The sequence below is a fragment of the Daldinia decipiens genome (genome assembly GCF_022478715.1).
Source record: "Daldinia decipiens strain CBS 113046 unplaced genomic scaffold F4813scaffold_8, whole genome shotgun sequence".
NCBI classification, from domain to species: Eukaryota; Fungi; Ascomycota; class Sordariomycetes; order Xylariales; family Hypoxylaceae; genus Daldinia; species Daldinia decipiens.
In genome coordinates this window covers 306491-329439 of record NW_026054551.1, presented here as the reverse complement: position 1 = coordinate 329439, position 22949 = coordinate 306491, and the positions used below count along the sequence as shown (strand labels likewise).

The window sequence follows — 22949 nt, the reverse complement described above, 5'->3', positions numbered from 1 at the left end:
TAGGCAGGTGCTGATAGGTCGCCTATCATAACTTGTTCCTGATTTCTGACCTGAAGTTCGCCGTAAAATCCCAAGCATCCGTCTTCAACCCTAAACTTCAAAAAAATAATAATCGCAACTGCGTAAAGGGTCTCGTCCTCATCCGCCATGTTAGATAGCAAATAGGCTATCTACTTCTGGCGTGACGGACGCATTCTACCTTTATTTGCATTCCGTTCCGATCGCCTTGACGATATCCTTGACGATCGCCAATTAACCTGGTCAGCTTAGGTCGACCTACTCTCCTTAGCCATCTCAGCGACCACCTGGTTTTAGGACCTAAATTACTTCTAGTACTTCTCAGCTTTGCCCATACCTTCGATATCGAAATTTCCACGTAGAGAATTGCCATCATGGACAGTCTCTTCGTTAAGGATCGCTGTGACGCGCTCCGCGAAGGCGGCTTCACCAACTTCTTTGTCTCTATGTTAGTGGATTTAATCTGGCAACCACAATTTATAGTAGACCATGCAATACTGATCACCAACCATCTACGTCTAGTCTAATTGTGATCGGTATCATGCTATCGTATGTCACACAACACTATCGAATCATCTCCCGCGGATCCTCTGAAGGAATATCTCCGTACTTCGTGTTACTCGGTGTCACCTCAGCAAACTCGCAGTTTGGGAACATCCTCACCCTGCCTCAATCGCGAGCCGATGTCGCCTGCTGCAAAGTAGTTAGCCCCTTCGAATGCACTGCTGGATTACTCGGAATTGCGCAGATTGGGACACAATGGGTTTGCTTTGCTATCATGTTGGTTTTTACCCTAGCAATCCTACGTGAAGTTGTTACTGACCCGATATAGCCTCGCTCTGTTTCTCGTCTTCTTCCGTAGGGAGGACGTTGACCTGTCGGACGATGAATGCGAGCGAGATCCCGACCAACCGACCTGGAGGACCGCTGTTACCGTAGCAGCTCTATGCTTGATTCACGGTCTACTCGTCGTTATTGTATCAGCTGCATTTGCGTTTGGTGCTCCCTCGTACCTAGGTGCGTGGGCGAATTTCTTGGGAATCATGTCTGCTGCACTCGCCGCCATCCAATATATCCCTCAGATTTGGACTACATACCGCCTCAAGCATGCTGGTAGTCTTAGTATTTTGATGATGTGCATACAAACCCCCGGCGGGTTTCTTTTTGCTGGTAGCTTAGCAGCACGTCTTGGTTGGGCAGGTTGGAGCTCTTGGGGAGTATACGTCTTGACGGCCATAATGCAAGGTATCTTATTGTTTATGGCCATCTCGTACGAGTGGCCGTCGCAGGAGGAGCGCCGTCAGTCTACTCCGCAACCGCAACGTCCTCCGTATAACCGACGTACCACACCCAGAGTCCTACCTTCGCCAGGCCCATACTCTGCTCACTTACAGGCCTATGGCGAAACGCAAGAAGAAATCGAACGTGCACTGGACCGCGAGAGCGTCCAAGGCGTAGGAGAGAACCAACCCCTCCTGGCACCTGGTGGACTTGGTAGCTCAGGTGTTCGCTAGCTTACTAGCTTTGAAGAGTTAAGATATCTACTCTATCTCGTTTCTCCAAACATCTATCTATTGACCACGAGAATGTCTATGTCTATTTGCTTTAAAGTTGGTTGAAATTGTGTTACTTGAATTATGAAAGAATAACTACCTACCTACCTATCTACCTAGTTACCTCTAAATATAAACTACAAACAAGTACATATGATGTTTCCACATGTGCAAAGTTAATACTATGACCAGGAGACCTCGTCGTATCTAGTTTAAACAGAAGATTGATGTTTATAATCGTCTGGTTATGTCACAGCTATCTACGAGCGTAATGAAGGTGAAACATGATGCCTTCATTCTTGATGATTCCTATTTTGGTAAAAACCTACCTAGGTAACCACGTAAGTTGGGGCAAAGTAGGGGCACCCGAGCTAAGCTACCTGGCTACCCGGCAATACAACCCGGAGCAGTCACGCCGCGGCTGCATCCACTTAAGGGCCCTTTAGGTAAGATATGGGGTACTTGCCGCAGCAGTGGGACCAACCAGTAATGCGCGTGTTTGCGCTATAGTCCTGATTGGTCAGAGCTTATATCTCTCACACTTGGACCAAATGTTGAGTCAAGGTCCGATGTGTCATGAATCGTACTCCTCTTATCCTTAGATATCCGCAGATAGAAAGGGGGGCTTGATTACTATGACCGGTCACGCCGCCAGCGTTGATTGATTTATTCAACTTTTTAATCTATGGATACCATTTCCTTGAGACACCATATTCTCTTCTTAATCTATTCATAGAATACACAACTAGAGCATCTATATCATTCTTTTGCTTCAAGCAAACTTCGTTATCATCATCATGGCTATTTATAGCGCTGTCCCGCCCCCTCCGGAGTTAACCAACACCAACACGGCGAACAATTCAAACAATTCGAACCAAGAGCAGCACCAGCCACCGAACTCGAATCCAATAACAGCAAGTTCAGCACCAAATGGGCCTGATATTGAAGCATGGACGATATCTGCACTCGAATCCCTTAGTGTATCTTCGATCGCTCGTGGTATTGGTGCCCCGCTATCAATTCCATTAGATGAGCAGGAGTCTACGAGGAAAACATCAGTTACCGTTCAAGATCCTCGCTCCAAATCTACTGCCATTACGCCGCCACCGCGTCCTCTGTCTCGTCGTGACAGTCAGCGCAGACGTGAGGCACTCTTAAAGGGCAAGGAGGGCAGCCGACAGCGGCGGCGTTGGGAAAATGGTACTTGCAATCTATCAGCCCCTCCCTATTCACTCGACTCCATTTTTCTCGGGCGAATAGGGGTACAATAGCAAGACTAATATGATATCCTACCCTTTCCTCAGACCGCCTCATGCATGTACCCAACGCACAGCCTCCACAGCCTTTCGACTGGGAGCCACGCCCGCTACACCCCGTAAACCATGTCCCTTATCAGATCGCAGTCGTCTGGGACAAACGTGTCCGCGCCGAGGTCGAGACGAAAACAGCCATAGCGGCTCGTCGTAAGCAAACGCAGACTAGGACGTTAGGTGACGCCCACGTCGCTGGACGAGTGCCTCGCGAATTGTTCCAACGTGCCAAGAAAACCCCTGCCGTTAAGACCTGGGTTCGCTCGCTCGAGGAACCTGTCCGCCGATACCTCGTCGAACAGGAGCTTGCCAAAGAACCTCTATCCTCAGAAAGTGAGGATACTGAGGATGAGGAGATTGTGTTCGTTGGTCGGGACGGTAATACGCGGGATGGCTGGAAGAAAGCAAAACGAGAAAGCAAGGGTAAGACGGAGGAAGAGGGAATGATATTTGATGCCTTGGGTGATGATACCGATAGTGCATTCAGGTATGGGCCTTTGAAACACGAGTATGCTAATTTAGTCGATATAAACGATACTGACGATTCTAGACGATGGATCACGCATTCCATTTCTGATTATTACGGCCTCAACTCTCGCTCGGTCTTCGTAGGCAACCCAAAGCGCAAGGTGGTATATGTACAAATGAAGACCGGACACTCCCCACCACTGCAACCAGACCTTCCGCGACCCCTCTGGGAGCTATGCTGATGAAGCTCTGCGGCTTCGGAACCATCGTCCATTTCTTCGTTTCATTCTCGTTTGTTGGGTTGCAGGCAGCATAAGTACTGTAGGGTCGTACTCGGCCGAGACAGATATAGACTTGCATAAGCATACTTCCATTATACAGCTACAATACTAATTCCAGCTCAACTCTTACTTCCAGGGGCGTTTTTATTCTACCCGTCTTATATAATCAATGATAATATTGATATTCGCCCAATCATAGCTCAGCCAATCATACAACTAGGATTCAAAGGAACCCAAACTGCTGCCTTACCTAGGTATATAAAGCACTCTTATACCGCTTTTCTCCAACTTCTCTTTTTTTCATCCCTTAGTTACCCTCTCTTTTTAGTCACTATTTTGGCCCATCCCTTACAACTATAATATATTGGTACCTAACCCTAGATATCCAACCCACCCAGACACTTAAGCATGTCTCTCTCAAGCCTGCCTCCCGAGACCCTGTCTTTAGTTCTAGAGTTCCTCGCAGACGAAGACTTGACCTCTCTAATACTTGCCCAACGCGTGTGCAAGCGCTTCCAGGCAATCATAGAACGCATCCTATTCCAGCTACCCTTGAGGAGGGTATGGAACGGAACCAACCCCATCGGTGTCTGTCCTCTCCTCTTGGGCAGATTCAACCACCTGTTCGTGAATGGAAAACGTAAATTTAGTCCTGACGGAGGCTGGAATACTGGGATACCGTTCCGTCGTTTACCATGGGCTGCTAAGCGCCAGGCGGATGGAGCAGCAGTAAAAGCGGTCGTGATGCAGGACTCGCCGTACTTACGCCGCGAGGCAAGCTGGCGTCGTCTAAGCGTAACGTTCGGCGCGGGGCCAAGCGTTAGGTCGGTAGAAGTGGTAAAAGTGCTGACCGTGTACGGCGGCACGAGCATGGAGTACAAGCAGCTCGATATCCCACACCCATTGTCTAAGGTATCCGGGGACGCTGACGAGAACGTGGATGTGGGCGAAGAGGGGATCCTGACTATGGGCCTGCTCTACGACCTGCTAGCGTCGGGCGTAGGCCACATGGGCCAAATAACGACGAGTTGGCAATTCCTACCCGGCCGCCGGCTGGGCAGCTACGACGACTGGCAGAAGCTGCGAACCCAGAACCAATACCCGGATGTCAAGCAGATCAAGAAGATATTTGTTAAAGACCACGAGAGCGCGGTGTTGTTTGTTACGGGACACAGGGGATGCACGATGGGCAAGCGTATGAGAACGAAGAGTTTCGATGATGAGGATAAGGTGTGGGAACCCGAGGTTATTGGCGGCATCCCGATTAAAATAAGGCCAATGCCAGGGACCATCTCCAGATCAGTTTTCAAGGACGTATGAGAGAAGGACATAAATATAAGTCAAAATATCAAGCAACTTACCCCTAGGTACTACCTTTTTTAAATTCTTCAAGGTTCAAGGTCAAATAGGGATATTATAGTTCATATAAGTTAATAAGGGCCACTTTTCCATTTTTGCCGTGTAAGCCTGAAGGCATGGCCAATTTTACCGCTCAGTCTTACTTAAGCCTCGGCCGACCCCCGGACGGCCCCCGGAGACGAGTCGGGCTTTATTCCCGTTAGCGGGTCCGGGGCGAACCGGTCCCTTGAACTTTAAACGGACACGGCGGTCTCATCTAAGAAGTTTAAATCGCGGACGAGAAGCTGAAAGAGCCGGATTGGCCAAATACCACACGCTGGCTGCTTTATCAGCGCAACACGATCGCTTCGGTGATATAACTGTGCCCTCCCAATAGCGAGCACCGAAACTATGAAGCAGCGTAGATTGGGCTTAACAATCAATTGAGTTGGAATTCGATTGCTCCGGAACTCCTTCTGTGCTCCAGCAGGGCCAATAAGCTTCACGAGAGGCGCGGTATTGCTCTGGTGGTATTGTTTCCTTTTCCAGTAACGAGCCTGCTTACGCCCCAATTCTCGCGAGCCGAAGGGGAGCCGAAATACTACGCATAGGTGCATCATATGGTATGATTTTCGAGTGGTCATACCCGCATTATGAATTCGTGCATCGAGAAGTCATCGAGGCCTTAGACTATTGGTTGGTTGGCGTATCAAGTATGTCATAACCCATCAACTATCCGCATTTATCTTCGCGTAGTGCAGCCCGGATCAAGTAGGATTTTCAGGGGTGCTTGGGGTATTCTCAATAATAAGAATATTATAAGCAATTTTAAGCAATTATAATCCGTGCTGCAGAAAAGACAGTGGTGTCAAGTATTATCTGTGAGATGTTAAAAGGCTATTGACATATTGATATGATATCCTGCATGTAATATCTTTTCTTGAAACGGCGAGTTCAACGTGCTTTACGTCCTCATCTACCTACCCAAGGTAGATGGTCAAACTTACGTGTAAGCATCTCATCCCATGAAAGAGATGTATATACCAAGAAGAGGAAGGCCACGTGCCCTCAATAACTCGGAGAATTCTTCATGTATATAATCGCAGAGGGTAACGTCATTGGTAGAAATTGTTGAGTTGCCATTGAGAGTAACATTGAAAGTGCCTAATCTGATTAACTACCGACAGTTTCGGAGATAAAGGTCCCATAGTCTTGACTCTTCGGTCCCGACACATTGCACATCCTACGAAAGGGATTATTAGAGGCGCACGGAATAGGATCGTCTGGCAGCTCACGATCCGGAGCGTAGGACCTATACATACCAAACTATCTAGAGCAAAATGCAGGATCTGATCTCGTACCACACCTGTCAATCCAGTGTATGTTCCACGACACATAGTTAAATCTTGAATTGAAGAGCAATTCGTGTGACATTTGTACGACTTCTTTCTCTTTCTACGGATTTGTTTTTCCGGTATGCAGTTACCGTTGATACTTGGCGCCAGGCCTTGGCCAAGACATGGCTTCTTTTCCCGCACTTGGGTGTGTCCCAAGGTTCGCCCATCATTGCCCCTAGGGTCTACACAGAGCTACCAGCCCTCAGCTCAAGCTGGGCATTGCACACCTATTGATACGGCCTAGTCGTTCGTTGGCTTTAGACCGAAACGGGACACTTGATTCTTACACTTCAATGCTAGCTAGGCAACCTACACGGAATCATAGCAATGTACGGACGCATATAGCACCCATTGTCAGATTGAAGTTGCGTCTAGTATGAGTCCAATGTACGCCGGTTGTATTTAACCCCCTTATATGTATCATCAGCCCGCTTAGGATCCTTCTACCGGGACCGAAAAGGGATATAGCTGCGTTCTTATTTCTCTTACCTACCTGATATATGTATACCTTCCTAGAGGTTGGCAATTCGGTACTTCACGCGGGTCCGAAGTAATATATGCCAAGTAGTCACATTACATATTTAGATATATTCAAAGGTCCAGTTAGACGACCTAAGTTACAAATCTCCTTCGGACTTCGATATAATTTAATAATGTACGGTGCTCCGGACCTCGCGCTCGCGTGTCGATGGATGCCGATGTAACAGCATGAACTTAAAATGCGCCGTCAACATATTCCCCTTTCTGGTACTACGATGTCCGATACATTTCGGTGTCTCTCCAACATGGTCCGAAACCTGCCCTTGGGGTTGGAACTGTGTGCGCCCACAGAAGGGATCAAGACAGACGCCTCTTATATATAGCAAACGTCCACCCTTTGGAGTTGTCTAGACTGTCTTCATTTCTCCAACATCTCATCCTCACAAGCCCTTTTAGAAGCCTACCCTCATACCGTCTTTATAACGACTATACCCTCACTTTATATCAACTAGCCCCAATATTCAACATGCCTAGCGCTACCAACCAAACGAGCAAGTACGATGCTATCCCGGGCCCCCTTGGTCTTGCATCTGCCTCTCTCGAGGGCAAGGTAGCTCTCGTTACCGGTGCTGGTACGTGGTTAACGCCCCTTTTCTCTGTCCGTTCCTCAACACCCATGCCTCAATTCCCAACCAGAGTTTAAATCCCATGCGCACGCCACGAACATAGCATTTAACGGCTAGGAGCATCCGAGATTGGGGCGGGGTGTTGCAACACAACGCCCCGGAACCCCCAACCGATGTCCGGTGGCTGAACCGTCAATCGGCGGGATGGCCCTCCATTAAATCCTTCTCAAATAGGAGATAGTATGCGCAGGATCGGAGCTGACCATGACACACGTATATAGGACGCGGTATTGGTCGGGAGATGGCTCTTGAACTTGGACGCCGCGGCGCCAAGGTCATTGTGAACTACGCCAACAGCACGCAGTCAGCTGAGGAGGTCGTGCAGGCCATCAAGAAGGGTGGCTCCGATGCCGTATCGATTAAGGCCAACGTGTCCGACGTGGACCAAATCGTGCAACTTTTCGACCAAGCCGTCAAGGTCTGGGGTAAGCTCAACATTGTATGCTCCAACAGCGGTGTCGTATCGTTCGGTCATGTCAAGGATGTCACTCCGGAAGAGTTCGACCGTGTATTCACTGTCAACACTCGAGGACAGTTCTTCGTCGCGCGCGAAGCCCACAAGCACCTCGAGGTTGGCGGTCGCCTCATCCTGATGGGCAGCATCACGGGTCAGGCCAAGGGCGTCCCGAAGCACGCCGTTTACTCCGGTAGCAAGGGTGCCATCGAGACTTTCGTCCGCTGCATGGCCGTCGACTTTGGCGACAAGAAGATCACCGTCAACGCCATCGCGCCCGGTGGTATCAAGACCGATATGTACCAAGCTGTATGCCGAGAGTACATCCCTGGTGGTGACAAGCTGAGCGACCCGGAGGTTGACGAGGTAAGCTTACTCCTTTTACAATCCTTCAGCCATCTCCCGGCATGTGTTGAGAGATTACTAATTCAACTCCGCAGTTCGCCGCCACGTGGTCGCCTCTTGGCCGTGTTGGCCTTCCCATCGATATCGCCCGCGTTGTCTGCTTCTTGGCATCCCAAGACGGCGAGTGGGTAAACGGAAAGGTCATCGGTATCGACGGCCATGCCATGATGTAAATAAGATGTTACGGTAGTAATTCCACCGAGGGGGGTTCAATAGATGGGAGGCTACTTTGTTGTCGCATGTCACATACACATATCTCCTTAGCCGGCACTCAACCGCCAACCGCAGATACGTACGGCCTAACGCATCACTACTATGTATCATCGAAGGAAGCTACTGCACGTCCTAGGTGCAAATCTTTCACCGAAAGGCTGGCAGCGGTAAGGCACGGCATGTCTTGTCTTGTCAGGTGGTTATTACATGGTCATAAACATACATACGGTTGGATGGATGTAAGCTAAATGGGATTTCTCAGGAGTACCATATAGAGTGAAAAATACCTATACACTACGGATTGACTAGGTTATCAATGTACAGTTTGACTTCTGTGTTGCTTGTTAAAGTCCTAGTCACCGTTATTTACGTGTGGACATACGGCCTTAAGCTCGACGAGACTACTACGTGATGCGGGTGGCACAGCACTAACGTGAGATGATGCGTCTGCCGTATTGGGTTGGTTGTATGCGGACATACAGCATTTGCGTAGATGAACGACGGAAGAGGCATCCCAAAAAGAGAAGATCATACATAGTAATCATACATAGTAGGCAAGGGTTGTCGTAGATGTAGGTCCATCCCAAAGCCCCTGCTTGTTCGGACGATCTACTATGTATGTGCAAAAGCAAAGACCCCTAAACCTATGCAGATACTTCTTATTTCTACATAGGGGCGTGTTGTCTTGGCTACCTCCTCCCCCAGAAAAGGCGTCAAGATACCTAGCGCACCTCTACTATGTACATATGTAACACCTATCCTGGTAATAGATGTGCCACCTTTTTTGATGGAGGGGCGGAACAGCTTGTAGAAAAGAATCTGATTGGTCAAGGCAAGAATATGCCGACAAAATTGTAGCCTGCAGCCAGCAGCCTGCTGAAGAGTAGCATCATGTGCAATATAGAGAAACTAATAGATAGATAGTATGAGGTAGATATTCCTTGACTGAGTGCGCTTGTTGTATTCGTTGCCACCCGTCCTGTCTACGACTCAACTTTCTCTACCTAAAATACTTTACCTTAGGTTGGTTACCTTGAACCAAAAATCTAGTCTTCCCACTATGTGTTATTCTAGATATATAGGTACGTATTTGTTTTTTGTATTTGGTGAAACGTTTCTCATCACACGTACATGTATAAGAGATTGCGGACACATGGACATAGTACAAGTAGGTAGCAAAGAAGCTTGAAGGAAACTTGTATGTATAGGTGGATAGGTACCTATGCAGAATATTAAAAACAATTCCAAGCAATAAGATGCGAATCGCACGGATGAACATGTTGTACATGCGGTGTTGGGAGCCCTACAGATTAGCAAAAAGTTCCTTGGAGATTCTCAGCCAGCCAAATAGATCCGAACTCCTGGCAAGGTCGGACAGTTGCATGATATGTAAGTTAAAATACCTACCCTAACGGATCCCGAGCGGAACAGAATGAATATAGGTCATATTAACGCGAATAATATACGAGATAGTTACATACCCAGCATGTAGGAGATACCTTATGGAAGAGAGCCGCATCACGGATGATGCAGGAAGTAAAATGTACGTACACGTATGCGGTTAGTTTCCAGCTCCAGGCCCTGTCGACTTGCTGCACGACAAACAAATGATCATAAACAACTATATCGTGGGACCAATCAGATCCATCTACCCTGGCAAATATACATTCAGAGCTTAGCGTTTACTGCAGACCTACACCTACCTATAGGACTCCTTACTGCAGTTTGAACGAAACAGCTTTATCACTATACTATCTAAGGCAGCTAAGAGGCAAGTAGGCTGGCGAATGTAGATTCTAAAATTCCTATACACTTACTCTTAATGCAATGCAGCCTGCTTATTGTCGCCCTACACAAATAGAAACCCGGCGAGTCATCTTGCTATGAGTGTAACGTTTGTCACGAAGTGCGTGGGTGTATGCGCGGCTTTCGGCAGGATTAGATGTTCGAATATAAATACCTACCTACCTACCTTCAACGAACGAGTGTTCATCCCAATCGATCGTGCTACTCGAAAACCTCATCAGAGAGAACATAGATTCTGCACATATCTTCCCAATAACTTATTCTTTCAAACTCTTAACACTACTGCTGCCCATTCTCTACAATATGACTTCCGACCATGTTGACGTAGAAACTCCCAAGACGAACGGCACGCCTACAAACATAACCGTCGGCGAAAAGTGCGAGTTCAAGGCCTACCATGAGACTATCAAACACGGCCAGAGCAAAACGGAGCCTGCCCCGGACCCCTTTGATAGGAGCAACTCTCACGATGAAGATAGGGCTTATGCCTTAGTTATCCGGAGGAAATATGAGGAGCACAAGCCTAGCAAGACTATCTTGCATATTAACTCCCCATATATCCAGAAAGTCTTCCGTGACGTGATCAAGTCATACATCGCTGTTGCGTCGGACTTTACCTCTTCGGTGGAGCTCCATGGCCCGTTCGAGATGCTCGCCCACTACTGGGACGAGCTAGACGAATACCGCAAGTCTACAACTGATGCAATTACGCGGGAGCATTTAGATCTCCTCTTTGAGTTCATGGAACACGAGGTTAAGCCCGATCGTGACCGCGCCCTCAAGATGATACAAAAACAGCAAATCACCTACGATAATGCCTGGTTTATATATCGCCCTGGGGATATCCTATACACCGAAGTAAGCGGCCATCCTTGGCTCCTGGTGTGTAAGAAGACGGCCTACGAATATAGTAAGGATAGCGGTCCTTACCTCGAAGTCCATTGTACCTGCACAGATGATGACGGCGTGGTGGCAGGCCAAATATTGCATGTTGCGGCTTTGAATCAGAGAACTGCATTCCCAGCAGGAAACCCGGTCTCTATTACGGAACTGGAGATATTCCCACGCAGGTTCGTTAAGGAAGGCGGTAGCCTTGAACACCGTCTTAAGGTACGCGGGGAGAAATACTTAGCTCTGAAAAATCTCTCTACTATGGCTTACGGTACGTATGAAGACATTATTTACTCTCTAGTATAGTAAGAAAATATTTAGATTCCAGAATATTACACATACTAATAGTTACATACCTACAGATGGGGCTGCTGAATGGCTCAAGACGCCCCCTTTCGAGTACTACGATCCCTCCCAATGTAAATTTCGCGGCGTATGGCTGCCATTTACTGAAACGGGAAGGATTGTCTTAGATCGGAAGACATACGGCGAGGAGCATCCTCTAGGTAAGCCTCACGTCAAGAAGGTGGTGCCAGAACCGACGTACTGCCCACCATACACTCTGGGCTACTCGCTTGGGCGCAAACAGTGGTGTCGGTTCTTCGTCGACTTCATCCGTGATGTTCAATGGGATGCGAATGCGTGGGACTCCTTAGTGCTTCCCGACAAGGAGAAGAATCTGCTCAGAGCTCTGATATCGTCTCACGCATATTCTAAAAGTCCACGCGATTCTATGCAGCAGAAAGGAAAAGGCCTTGTCATCTTGCTTCACGGGACACCTGGGTCTGGAAAAACCCTCACGGCCGAGACAGCCGCAGAAGGAACTAATAAAGCGCTCGTGTCGACTTCGGTTGGAGAGCTGAGCAAGGGATCAAAGTAAATCTCACCCTCACCCTATACGTTATAGGCTTCTTTTCTAACTTACATCAGTGCACTCTACGGGTCTGCCACCTTTGAAAAGCAGCTCAAGAAAGTGTTGCAATACGCAACGATCTGGCAAGCTGTAGTACTTATCGACGAGGCCGACGTGTTCCTAGAAGCCAGGAAAGACACCGGAACTGCCGAGCGCAACACGTTAGTTGCCGGTAAGCGATTGTTCATCTAAATACCTTTGAAATATATCTAACATTGGCGCTACAGTATTCCTCAGGGAACTCGAATATTTCGGTGGCGTTGTCTTCCTAACTACGAACCGCGTGAGCTCATTCGACATTGCAATGAAATCCAGAATCCACCTCTCCCTCAGCTATACGCCACCAGAGATTGACGTGCGCAGACGTATCTGGTCTCATTGCCTCAAGGCGGTGCCGGCGGACGCCAAGGAGATAGACATCCAAGGAGAGGTCGACTCTTTGGTGGCTGCCAAGCTGAACGGGAGGGAGATTGCTAACGTCGTTAATACCGCGAGGACACTGGCGAGATTCAACGGCGCCCCTCTCAATCGCAGCCACATTGACACTGTGATAGAGATTCAACAAGGATTTGACGAGAGCTTGAAGAAGGAGGAGCTTCATTAGACAGCAAAGTTGACTACTCACCTAACCGTTATGTCTGACCTAGCCAAACCGTTCATTCATTTTAGTATATCATTTATATAGGGATATTTCAACGCCATAAATGCTTAGTATATAGTTAACTCCCATTAAATTTATGCCAATGCATTATTATGTACTCGAAGTAGAAGAAGAAATATTGTATTGGGTGCACAAATGTTTGCTTTCCCCTTTTCTGGTTTTCCCAGATGCGCATCGGGATCCCTGTGTGATGATAGTGTGTGATGATGATAGTTGATTGGGCATTGATTCATCGTCTTAAATGTATTGCTACGCTATATTACGCACTATCGTGGGTTTTGGCCTAGGCTACGAAGGTAGAGGATATGAAGCACACCTTATGTACCCTGGAGCTTTGATTGGGTTCAAGTGAACCCCTCGTCTTACCTAGTAAGTATCGTGAGTAAGCAAGTAAGCTAGATATAATAGAAGGCATGGGTATGGGGTGGTGAATAGTATTTCTCTTTTCCCCCTCAATTTATTGTTCAAATATTCATCAGTGTAGTCTACGATAGCTAACATGAACTTGAACGTAAACCTCACGATGGACTATGTCAAGGCGATCTTATCATGGTCCAATATCCCTGCCCTGCTTGGTTTATGGATCTTGTACTATGCAGCCGTTGCTGTATACAATATATCGCCTCTACATCCTCTCTACCGATTCCCCGGTCCTAAAGTTGCTGCGATGAGCTATTTATACGAGGCCTACTTTGACTGGTGGCTAGTGGGAAGGTATGGTAGAAGAATCCGTCAGATGCATGAGAAGTATGGTAAGCTTCTGTTCTCATTTATCTATTCACGTGGACTAAAGACGGAGCTCATATACAGCAGGGCCAATCGTCAGAATAAATCCCGATGAACTTCACTGCAATGACCCGTATTTCTCAGACGAGATCTACGCCGGTGGAAATCGCATCAGAGATAAGTGGCAGCATCAGCTCAACACCGGTGCAGCCGGCCCCGTGTCAGTTACTGGCTTTTCCACTGTTCCACATGAGTTGCACCGAATCCGAAAAGCTCCATTTGCAAGATTTTTCTCGCGGCAGCAAGTGTTGAAACTCGAAGGGGAAGTACATGACTTTACCCAGCGCACTATAGATAAGATGTTGCGCTTCGCGAATAGGGGTCCGTTTGATGTTAAGGAAGCATATAACTGCTTCACAGCCGATAGTACGTATTATTCATGGCTTTTTATTACCCCTTTTATCCCAGTGTCACAATATCGATAAAGTTCCTGATCAGGGGTAGCACACATAACTGTAGACAAATTTACCCTACAAATAATCAAGAGGATTATATTAACTCTAGGATGTTTTAGTCATATCTCAGTACGCCTTTGGCGAGCCTATGGGCTTCGTTGACCAAGATGGCTGGGAACCCAACTTCGCGACATGGGTCAAGTACTTCTTCAAGAGCGCATACTTGATAAGATACAATACTCCTGTTAGGATACTTGCCCGGTTTTCACCCTTAATATGCAACTTCATGAGTGAGAACGTAAAGAAGATGCTAGAATGGATGAATGTGGTTATCCCCAAATACGTCAAGGCAGCTATCGACAACCCTGAAAATGGAAGGGTGTTTTCAGACCTGATGGAATCGGACATACTACCGGAGCACGAAAAGAGCATGTACCGCCTGTCTGGGGAAGGGTTTAATCTCTTAACAGCTGGAACGGAGACTACGGCTGTCAGTTATTCTTCTAGTACTGACCTATCATGAAACTAATTGAGTTTATAGGCAACACTCACGTATATCACGTATTACCTCCTCGCACAACCAGGGCTTTATGCCCGCTTGATGAACGCCTTGCAGGGTGTTGACCCTTTCAATCTCAAGTGGATCGACTTGGAGCAACGCCCGTACCTATGGGCGGTGGTTCACGAAGCATTGCGTCTGACGCCTGGCGTTTCGCACAGATCGGCTAGAATCGCGCGGACCAAAGATTTGGTCTACAAGAGTAAAGACGGCAATGTCCAATGGGTCATTCCTAGGGGTACACCGATTAGTATGACTTCGGTTATTAACCATAGTAACGAAGAGATATTTCCAAACCCCGACGACTTCATCCCCGAACGTTGGCTCGTGGACGGGCAACCGAACTACGCCTTGGAGAAGATGTTGATTTCTTTTGGAAAAGGCAGTCGGTTATGTCTTGGAATTTAGTATGTCTACCCACGCTCTTAATATCTGAAGTTATATAATGAGTGATGTTAATTGTCACCTTATAGTTTAGCATATTGCGAGCTTTTCCTCATGACGGCTGCTTTAGCATTTCGTGTCTTGCCCAGGGCGCGACTCTACGAAACCACAATCGAGGATATAAAATACGATCATGATCTCATAGTACTCCAAACAGTTAAAGGATCTATAGCGGTACGCATTATGATATCTTAGTGATATATTATGGCTACTATATGTGGTTACCTTGACCTTGAACGGCCCTGGGTGCTGAGAGTGTCATGGTAATTGGTGGCGTCTTCGCAGGCTAAACTTTACGGAAGTTAACCGCAATAGCTCAATAATACATATCAGATATTGATGAATGCTAATGATCCAGTGTTTATCTAATTTTATGTTTTAAATTTCATTTGTAGCCTTGAGCTTTTTCGACAACAACTCCTAGACCGTTAAGTTTTGAAAAATTGAAATCTAGCGAGGTAAATTTCTCTGCGCACGATATGGTCAGTTGGATGTGACCAGTAATAATAGACAGTGGTAATTCGTCTTGCATATTATGATACAGAATATGCAGCCACTTCCAACACCGTTCGGGTTCACGAATCAGCTTGATATTCGGAACCACCTTTGCAGCTCATCCTACTTGGAGCTGAGGGGTAGTTTTCATTCCATAACCGTATTTATGCGCCACCTAATTCAAACATCAAATAAGCTGTGTCCCAACTTAACAGCACCGAACCATACCCCGAGTCCTTTTAGCGCACTGGTTACATTAGCTATAATATCATTCAGTATTTGAAGAATAGAATACTTTTACTGGGTATTTACGAGCCACAATCACGACGAGAAAGTATTACAAGCGCCTACATAGCCCTATATAATTACAATCATACCTAAGAAATAGACTAAGTATGAGAATGCTCCAGGAGAAATGATACACTCTTTATATTGTGTAGTAGCTTATACTTATTTGAGTAGTATTCCTCCGCGTTAGGCATGTTGGATCCTAACAGCTATACTGTTGGATGGATATGTGCTGCCGGAAAAGAGCTTGTCGCGGCACAAGTATTTCTTGATGAAAAGTACGATGTTCCGGATGATGTGCCTGTCAATGACAACAACACTTATACGTTGGGCCGAATAGGAAACCATAAGGTTGTTATAGCGGTGATGCCACATAAACAGCAAGGACTCGTTAGTGCTGCGATCGTTGCCAGAGACATGGTACGTAGTTTTCCTAACGTCCGCCTCGGCCTGATGGTAGGCATTGGCGGGGGTGCACCAAGCTCGAAGTACGATATTCGTCTGGGGGATATTGTTGTAAGCTCTCCCGACAATGATCATGGTGGTATGTTTCAATACGACTATGGGAAAACAATTCGGTACGTATAAAAACATTTCGCGTTGCTGTCTAGAAACTCCCCTTTCTAGTAGTTCCCAAGGTGGCTTCATATACAGTGGCTAACGCTGAGTAGTAAGTGCTATAACCCTATTGCTTTAAACAAGTCGTAACATAATATTCTGCTTCTATACCTATTGGTAAGGCTACAAAGCTAACATGGGATATTCCAATATACTAGAAGGAGAAAGATTCACGGTCATAGGTCATCTGAACCAGCCGCCGCTATTTGTGCTGTCGGCGCTGGCTGTGCTCCAGGCTTATTATACGATTGAAGGCCATACGATCCAAGAGACTATTGACAGTATCATCCAGGAGAAGCCTCAATTACTAGAGGAATACAAACGGCCGAGTATAGCTACCGATAGACTATACAAATCAAACTTTAAACATCAGCACGGAGATGAGGCAAGCTGCGAAATGGGTTGTGGTGATAACGAATCAAACTTGATACCACGAACCGAGCGAGGGGAGTATCAAGACAATCCTGCAATCCACTACGGTCTCATCGCTTCCGCAAACCAATTGATGAAAAACGCATTGATTCGGGACGAGCTCTCAAAAGAGAAGGATGTACTATGCTTTGAGATGGCAGCCGCAGGGGTCATGAATCACTTCCCCTGCTTGGTTATTCGTGGTATATCCAACTACTCAGATACGCACAACAGCTCGGCATGGCAAGGTTACGCAGCGATGGCGGCAGCTGCATACGCGAAGGATCTCCTGAGGAAAGTCGTACCTAATAAAGTCGAAGCTGAGAGGAGGTTAAGTGTAAATTTTTCTGATGGTGATCTAGTGGCCTTATTTGATGCTGCTGTGTGTTCCTGTATGCAAAAGATAGGTCAGTAACGGTTTAATAGTTGAGCACCTAATATTGGCGAGTGTTAAATCAAATGTTACAAGGTTACATGATAAAAATCTCAATGATGTTGAAAGATGAATTTCACCACCCGAGGTTTCAACCAATTTCAATGGCATATGAGGAGGTGAAACTCCTCTCCAGATTGCCTCAGAATGGAATGATGAGAGCACAGCCCTGAATACGTCTGAGGCCTACAAAAAGGCGTATCGGGGTAGATATTAAAATAAATATATGCTTCTCACAAGAGAAACGGTGAGCAATATTATCGAATCATGTCTTGACCAATTCCTTCGCATTATACGATTCTCAACTATAATCTGTATTATCAAGATAACCCCTTCAGCTCTACCATACCTCTCGCATTCACCACCTCCATACTTCTCACTTCCCCGTATCCTGCGGCCACTCATCCAACACGACCGGCTCGCCCTTCAGCGTAAAGTTCCAAGCCGCCTGCGTCGGCACATCCACCAGCAAGCTATAATCACCAGGGTACAACACCAAATTGCCATCCTCGTCGCGGCGCGCTAAGCTCCCGAGCGATAACGTTAGGTTCGCGGTCTGCTGCTCGCCGGCCGCGATGTCGTGCAGCCGCTTGTACGCGACGAGGCGCTTGATGGGGTATGGCCTGGGCCCGTGCGTGCCAGCAATGAAGCCTAGGACGACGAAGTCGGACGTCGTGGCGCCGGTATTAGACACTGTCACGGGGATGGTCTGGAATGGGGCTTGGTCTTTGTGCGCTGTGGTAGCGAGGGCGCTTGTTAGGTCTGCGATGGCCCACACGTCATTTTCGGTTTCGGGCGCGGCTATAGAGGCGCTGAAGTTGGTGTAGTGAAGGCCGAATCCGAAAGGTACCGTTGCCTTGTCATACCACATGTATGTACGGCCGGGATTACCGGTCTTTGGGTCGGGACGAAGACTCATGTCTGTCATAGGTACATCGTTAACGTAATGCGCTGGGTACTGCGTTACAGGTAAACGGCCGGCGGGGGCAACTTTGCCTGTTAACACGTTCAAGATAGCATCGCCACCGGATTGGCCTGGGTAACCGCCCCAGAGAATGGCGGAAACGTTGGGGTGGTTGATGAAGGGTGCATCATCGCGCTGGCCACCCATCTGCACGAGGACAAATGGCTTGCCTAGACTGGCTAGATGGGTCATTATATCGATATTCTCGCCGGACCAGCGGATCAGCGTGCGGTCGTCACCTTCAGATTCGCTCGCTGTCGTTGGTCCATCTACATAGATGATGATATCTGCATCTGCTGCTGCCTCCAGAGCTTGTGGGTAGCCGTTGGTTATCGGGTCACCCGGGACGCCTCCGTATATAGCATTAATATTTGGGGCTTGGCTAGCTGCGTAGTATGGCGAGTGTAGATACTTGGCAACACCTTGATAATTTCCCTGCATATCTGTTGTTGCGTTTGCCCAGGGTCCGATAAAAGCAGCAGTAAGATTGCTCGCCGTAGATATTTGGAGAGGAAGGGTGCCATCATTCTTGATCAGCACAATACCCTTTTCTGCAGCCTTCCGAGCAAGGTTTTCAGCGTCGGGGGTGAACACATCAGAGAAGCTGAGAGAACGGTATTTGTTAGAGTCATCCGGATCGAAGTAGCCTAATTTGATAAGCGACGCGTACAGTCGCGTGACAGATAGGTCGAGGACAGTATCATTAATAAGACCTTGTTCGTAAGCCGCGGGTAAATGTATTTGATAATAGGTGCCGCAGTTGAGATCAGTCCCCGCCAAGAGGGAGCTGGCAGCAGATGCCTCGCGAGTATCCCGCCAATTGTGAGGCTTGTAAACATTTTGAATAGCATCGCAGTCCGAGACAACATATTGATAGTCGCGTGTCCAATTCCAGTGATCCCTAAGGATGTCTTGGAGAATATACGAACTCGCACAAGTTGGAACACCATTTAGAGCATTGTACGAGCACATGATAGAACCGACATTTGCGCGGGCGCAAGCCTCAAACGGGGGCATATAATACTCGGCTAATTCTTGGGGACCGATAATTGCGTCAAATTCATAACGCTCATTCCCTAGCCAATCTTCAATATCATATGCGGAGAAGTGCTATTATACGGCCCGAGTAAGTATCATTCTCACAACTCCTTCGAGATATTTGATGACTTACCTTGCAAGTGGCGATCACTTTGAGGGTGTCAGGGTCCTCTCCTCCTTGGAGACCTTTTATTAGAGCGGTCACGTAAGAGCTCAGATGATAGGGGTCCTCGCCAGGTGTCTCTTGGCCACGCCCCCATCGAGGGTCACGGTATGGGTTGATGTTTGGAGTCTGTATCCTATAAGTTAGCATTTATTATTTAGAAAAAAATTGCACAAGGAGTATTGGCGACGGATTTCACTCCCACCACCTATACGCTTGGAATTGGTGAAACGGGTCGACCAGTGCGTTCAAATAGGGGTAAAGGAGTAACAAGTTGTGAACGTGTCCATACCCAGTAGTCCAATCCCGATCGATTGAAGTTGTTGAATGCCCGAGCTTCAGTGCTGACGACAGTTGCCACGGCTTCGATAAGCTCATCATCAAATGCAGCGCCCATGAGAATTGGCTGCGGGAAGGATGTTGCATAGGAAAAGTTGCCGGAGTCTGAGAATGTGACACCTGGAGAAGACGCCACTCCATGAAGAGCCTCCTCTAAAATAACATCAGTAAGCGCTTTCGCGATAATAACTCTTATTGAAGGAAATAATACGTACGCCACCATTCATAGCTAGGCAGTCCTAGTCTCTCAACTCCGAGCGATGTGCTGACCAACAGACCATACTTCTCCTCGGTTTTGAGGGCCGCAACCAAGGCTTTTGCTCGTTCTCCAACGGAGAGTTCCTTGTTACAAACATCATTGGAAGCTAGAGGTCCGTTTCCGCAGTCTGGGTATATGTGCCCGGCAGCTAAAACCCCCGAGCTCAGAAGCCATATGGCTGACCCTAATAAAAGTGCCATATTTAATTCTTGAAGAACCTCAAGACGCTTTGGAGACTTACACAATGGCTTATAATATTTACCACGTTAGCCTTTATAGCTTTTATAGCTTTAAGCTTCCCCAAAGCTGTGGGGTAGCGTAGCAGCTCGTTTCCTTCCTTTCCCCGCATCAATGATGCATTGATGCTGCAGGGGAGCCTGGATAACTCCAACTCGCACCCACGTACGCTCCAGTTGAGCGGAGGAGAAACTCTGGGGTCAACGGTAAACGATATGAGTGTGCTGATTGAGGCGGGGGACGACATGCCGGGGATGGATCCGTAGATTAATTATTCTCCCGATCTCCAGGTCCAAGCCCACATCCTACTCTAGACTTGTCGTCTGGGAGTAGATACGAATGTAATATTACGTCACTTATTAAGACGGATTTCCGTTAATAGTGATGCCGGCTGCGATTGCGCACCAAAAAACTTGGAAAAGAGAAAACTGACGATTTGAGCTAAGCATATTTTACGAAATCAGATTCTAACTGATCAACGTAATGCAATGTCTTGACTCTGTGGAACGATCAGAATAAAAAAAACACCCCCTGCAGAGGAAAAAGTAGTAGCTCATGCTACACAAGATAGCTACCGAGAGAAGGTCCGAGGAACCGAGGATAGCCAAATTGAAATAGCTCAAGTATTGCCGTGCTAGCAGATACCGAGTCTTGGTATGATTTTTCCGCAAGTTAAGACCCACGATGAAAACAACATAATTTTAGCATATTCCTACCGATATTTAGACTCTATAAGATCGTAACGTTACTCTGGTGGCCATATAGCTCGACAATTCCACAGGTGCAAGCCACGCTACAGTCCCCGATATGCTTCCGCACGCGTCTCCGAATGTCCTTGGGAACGCCGACAAACGGCCTCGATGTAGAGAAGGCCCATATTGATGGCCAGGGTAGGCCCCCAAGAGTGGGAAGCTGCTCAAGGTCTTTCTCTAATTGCTTAATGAAAACTGAGTTGCAGGTCAGTGTGGTGAGACCGCTTGCCCAGCCATAAGAAAAGACGGATCTTCCAGGATTTAACACGCCATCAAGCTTCTTCTTTATTAGTTCAGTAAAGCGGGTCTGGCAGTCATTCTCATTCGTATCGACGATGTCAATGGGGAACTGTAAATTCTCTGGGACTTCGTGAATCGACAGCGACTGCAACTCTTTGACCCGCTGCACTTGAGATTTCTCAGCGTCAGGGCCAAGTATCAAATAGGCGCGTGCCTTTTCAGACTCGGTCGCTAACGTGTTAACAATATGGAAAAAAGTTTCGGCTGCTTCCCGTGTGCACACGAGCTTATGATTACCTATCATGGGATATACCAATGAAAGCATCGACTGCTCGCTTTCTAAATCGGCATGATCGTTGTGTGAATGACTAAACCATGGCTGCTTAGTGACTTTGGTATGAGAAAAGTCAGATGCGAGAGCGACAAGGAGGGAGGTATCAATGTTCAAGACTTCAGTAAAATTGGCTTTTGGACTCGGGGCCATTATGTGAAGGAGACTACCCGAGAGAGGTGGAGCTGGCGGTAAGGCATCGCTACAGAGTGTATTGACGCCCAGCTGTCGACAAGCCTCCAGGACTTTGTCAACTTCAGGATTTTCGCCTTCCTTTATGCGTGGTAGGATGAGGAAAGTACTTGGATTCTTCGTTTGAATGCGATGTCCCTTTGCTGTGTCAGCTAGATTCCTGGCTAGCTTCACGAGAGGGATATCCGTGTAGTCCTGAACTACACCTATGTCACTATCCTCGTCATCGTCGCTATCTCCGCAAAATATTGCTTCCTTTGCTAGGTCAAATAGTAATCTTTTATTAGTCATTGACGAAATTTTATACCACGAATGGCCGCCATCTGCGATTACATCAATGATAAAACTGCCTGACCGGAAGGGCTGTGATTCGCCTTGAGTTCGAACAATACGTGTTCCAGGAGCCAAAATAGGTTTCTTAAATGGACCAGTAGATACAGCGCATCGCAGCCTCACCACATCCTGGGATCGTTTCGCGGTATCCCAGACGGGCTCGAGGAAGGGAAGATTGGTAGATTGCGCTCGGTGTGATGCTAGAGGATCCGATGATTTGACATCCCGGAAGGCCCTCTCCAAGCTCTCAACCTCGGCCCGGAGCTCACTGGTGAATGATGTATGCACATATGTTGGCATATGTTGGAAGTAATCGCTATATACTTCTGTGAGGTGATCCGCGAAAATTTGAAGCTCGGACTGCAGTAACTCGGCGCGTTTGAGCAAACCCTCACTAAGGGCTAGCTTGTCGGCAGCATCCCGCGCGACATCATCGGAAGGATGATGGACTGCCGAAAGGGACATGATTGTAGGTTTCGTCCGGTGAAGAACAAGTAACGCAAGAGAGAAAAGTATTTTGATCCAATCAAGTAGTTAACGGACTGTTAACTAGCATGACACTGAATACGGTTAGACAAGTAATATAGGTATTGTATGTACATAGTTAACTATTAATTTTATAGTTATTAGTTTTAAAGTTGGTCTTTTCTAAAATCTCGTTGGTTACAATATCATTCTATTATCACCACGTGACCCAATAGTAATAACCTACTAACCTACAAGGTTGCCCTCTCAGGGAATCATCTACATACATAGTACTAACAGGGGAAGTTGAGGGGAGAGTGGGGTGACGTGCAT

General features: G+C 47.3%; 9 protein-coding genes across 9 annotated transcripts; 7 read left to right on the top strand and 2 right to left on the bottom strand.

Annotated features, from left to right (window-relative positions):
• The first annotated feature begins 66 nt into the window (after positions 1 to 66).
• Positions 67 to 1828, top strand: F4813DRAFT_351899 (uncharacterized protein). The gene is made up of 3 exons (XM_049242471.1): positions 67 to 466; positions 541 to 798; positions 851 to 1828. Exons 1-3 carry the CDS (start codon positions 393 to 395, stop codon positions 1530 to 1532), a joined length of 1014 nt encoding a protein of 337 aa, XP_049101742.1. The 5' UTR covers positions 67 to 392; the 3' UTR covers positions 1533 to 1828.
• Positions 1829 to 2215: 387 nt separating this feature from the next.
• On the top strand, positions 2216 to 3855 carry F4813DRAFT_323904 (R3H-associated N-terminal domain-containing protein). Its single transcript, XM_049241047.1, has 3 exons — positions 2216 to 2771; positions 2876 to 3368; positions 3432 to 3855. Exons 1-3 carry the CDS (start codon positions 2369 to 2371, stop codon positions 3589 to 3591), a joined length of 1056 nt encoding a protein of 351 aa, XP_049101741.1. The 5' UTR covers positions 2216 to 2368; the 3' UTR covers positions 3592 to 3855.
• Positions 3815 to 5086, top strand: F4813DRAFT_323932 (uncharacterized protein). Its single transcript, XM_049241048.1, has one exon. It carries the CDS (start codon positions 4039 to 4041, stop codon positions 4948 to 4950), a length of 912 nt encoding a protein of 303 aa, XP_049101740.1. The 5' UTR covers positions 3815 to 4038; the 3' UTR covers positions 4951 to 5086.
• Positions 5087 to 6868: 1782 nt separating this feature from the next.
• On the top strand, positions 6869 to 8911 carry F4813DRAFT_324052 (NAD(P)-binding protein). The gene is made up of 4 exons (XM_049241049.1): positions 6869 to 7477; positions 7753 to 8351; positions 8426 to 8570; positions 8614 to 8911. Exons 1-3 carry the CDS (start codon positions 7372 to 7374, stop codon positions 8561 to 8563), a joined length of 843 nt encoding a protein of 280 aa, XP_049101739.1. The 5' UTR covers positions 6869 to 7371; the 3' UTR covers positions 8564 to 8570; positions 8614 to 8911.
• A 1404-nt stretch (positions 8912 to 10315) lies between these two features.
• On the top strand, positions 10316 to 12940 carry F4813DRAFT_323887 (P-loop containing nucleoside triphosphate hydrolase protein). Its single transcript, XM_049241046.1, has 4 exons — positions 10316 to 11571; positions 11663 to 12176; positions 12231 to 12385; positions 12441 to 12940. Exons 1-4 carry the CDS (start codon positions 10713 to 10715, stop codon positions 12815 to 12817), a joined length of 1905 nt encoding a protein of 634 aa, XP_049101738.1. The 5' UTR covers positions 10316 to 10712; the 3' UTR covers positions 12818 to 12940.
• A 383-nt stretch (positions 12941 to 13323) lies between these two features.
• Positions 13324 to 15391, top strand: F4813DRAFT_351887 (cytochrome P450). The gene is made up of 5 exons (XM_049242470.1): positions 13324 to 13626; positions 13688 to 14026; positions 14175 to 14545; positions 14597 to 15021; positions 15088 to 15391. Exons 1-5 carry the CDS (start codon positions 13374 to 13376, stop codon positions 15251 to 15253), a joined length of 1554 nt encoding a protein of 517 aa, XP_049101737.1. The 5' UTR covers positions 13324 to 13373; the 3' UTR covers positions 15254 to 15391.
• A 326-nt stretch (positions 15392 to 15717) lies between these two features.
• F4813DRAFT_351884 (purine and uridine phosphorylase) lies at positions 15718 to 17354 on the top strand. The gene is made up of 3 exons (XM_049242469.1): positions 15718 to 15946; positions 16016 to 16418; positions 16618 to 17354. Exons 2-3 carry the CDS (start codon positions 16034 to 16036, stop codon positions 17283 to 17285), a joined length of 1053 nt encoding a protein of 350 aa, XP_049101736.1. The 5' UTR covers positions 15718 to 15946; positions 16016 to 16033; the 3' UTR covers positions 17286 to 17354.
• A 65-nt stretch (positions 17355 to 17419) lies between these two features.
• On the bottom strand, positions 17420 to 20828 carry F4813DRAFT_351881 (glycoside hydrolase family 3 protein). The gene is made up of 5 exons (XM_049242468.1): positions 20737 to 20828; positions 20023 to 20658; positions 19761 to 19960; positions 19439 to 19597; positions 17420 to 19377 (listed from the first exon to the last, which is right to left on the bottom strand). Exons 2-5 carry the CDS (start codon positions 20264 to 20266, stop codon positions 17680 to 17682), a joined length of 2301 nt encoding a protein of 766 aa, XP_049101735.1. The 5' UTR covers positions 20267 to 20658; positions 20737 to 20828; the 3' UTR covers positions 17420 to 17679.
• Positions 20611 to 22789, bottom strand: F4813DRAFT_323835 (uncharacterized protein). Its single transcript, XM_049241045.1, has 2 exons — positions 20737 to 22789; positions 20611 to 20658 (listed from the first exon to the last, which is right to left on the bottom strand). The coding sequence occupies exon 1, from the start codon at positions 22614 to 22616 to the stop codon at positions 21033 to 21035; it is 1584 nt and encodes a 527-aa protein (XP_049101734.1). The 5' UTR covers positions 22617 to 22789; the 3' UTR covers positions 20611 to 20658; positions 20737 to 21032.
• Positions 22790 to 22949: the final 160 nt, after the last annotated feature.

Bases quoted from the DNA above. Each gene is read 5' to 3' on its own strand.
- F4813DRAFT_323932 (XM_049241048.1), top strand. From the start codon at position 4,039: ATGTCTCTCTCAAGCCTGCCTCCCGAGACCCTGTCTTTAGTTCTAGAG.
- F4813DRAFT_351881 (XM_049242468.1), bottom strand. From the start codon at position 20,266: ATGGCACTTTTATTAGGGTCAGCCATATGGCTTCTGAGCTCGGGGGTT. The intron at 19,598-19,760 runs GTATGGACACGT...TATAGGATACAG, and splicing joins GATCGGGATTGGACTACTGG to ACTCCAAACATCAACCCATA. The intron at 19,378-19,438 runs GTAAGTCATCAA...GCCGTATAATAG, and splicing joins AAGTGATCGCCACTTGCAAG to CACTTCTCCGCATATGATAT.
- F4813DRAFT_351884 (XM_049242469.1), top strand. From the start codon at position 16,034: ATGTTGGATCCTAACAGCTATACTGTTGGATGGATATGTGCTGCCGGA. The intron at 16,419-16,617 runs GGTACGTATAAA...CCAATATACTAG, and splicing joins CGACTATGGGAAAACAATTC to AAGGAGAAAGATTCACGGTC.
- F4813DRAFT_324052 (XM_049241049.1), top strand. From the start codon at position 7,372: ATGCCTAGCGCTACCAACCAAACGAGCAAGTACGATGCTATCCCGGGC. The intron at 7,478-7,752 runs GTACGTGGTTAA...ACACGTATATAG, and splicing joins AGCTCTCGTTACCGGTGCTG to GACGCGGTATTGGTCGGGAG. The intron at 8,352-8,425 runs GTAAGCTTACTC...TCAACTCCGCAG, and splicing joins GCGACCCGGAGGTTGACGAG to TTCGCCGCCACGTGGTCGCC.
- F4813DRAFT_323835 (XM_049241045.1), bottom strand. From the start codon at position 22,616: ATGTCCCTTTCGGCAGTCCATCATCCTTCCGATGATGTCGCGCGGGAT.
- F4813DRAFT_351899 (XM_049242471.1), top strand. From the start codon at position 393: ATGGACAGTCTCTTCGTTAAGGATCGCTGTGACGCGCTCCGCGAAGGC. The intron at 467-540 runs GTTAGTGGATTT...ATCTACGTCTAG, and splicing joins ACCAACTTCTTTGTCTCTAT to TCTAATTGTGATCGGTATCA. The intron at 799-850 runs GTTGGTTTTTAC...GACCCGATATAG, and splicing joins TGGGTTTGCTTTGCTATCAT to CCTCGCTCTGTTTCTCGTCT.
- F4813DRAFT_351887 (XM_049242470.1), top strand. From the start codon at position 13,374: ATGAACTTGAACGTAAACCTCACGATGGACTATGTCAAGGCGATCTTA. The intron at 14,027-14,174 runs GTACGTATTATT...AGGATGTTTTAG, and splicing joins TAACTGCTTCACAGCCGATA to TCATATCTCAGTACGCCTTT. The intron at 15,022-15,087 runs GTATGTCTACCC...GTCACCTTATAG, and splicing joins CGGTTATGTCTTGGAATTTA to TTTAGCATATTGCGAGCTTT.
- F4813DRAFT_323887 (XM_049241046.1), top strand. From the start codon at position 10,713: ATGACTTCCGACCATGTTGACGTAGAAACTCCCAAGACGAACGGCACG. The intron at 11,572-11,662 runs GTACGTATGAAG...ACATACCTACAG, and splicing joins TCTCTCTACTATGGCTTACG to ATGGGGCTGCTGAATGGCTC. The intron at 12,386-12,440 runs GTAAGCGATTGT...TTGGCGCTACAG, and splicing joins GCGCAACACGTTAGTTGCCG to TATTCCTCAGGGAACTCGAA.
- F4813DRAFT_323904 (XM_049241047.1), top strand. From the start codon at position 2,369: ATGGCTATTTATAGCGCTGTCCCGCCCCCTCCGGAGTTAACCAACACC. The intron at 2,772-2,875 runs GTACTTGCAATC...CCCTTTCCTCAG, and splicing joins GCGGCGGCGTTGGGAAAATG to ACCGCCTCATGCATGTACCC. The intron at 3,369-3,431 runs GTATGGGCCTTT...TGACGATTCTAG, and splicing joins GATACCGATAGTGCATTCAG to ACGATGGATCACGCATTCCA.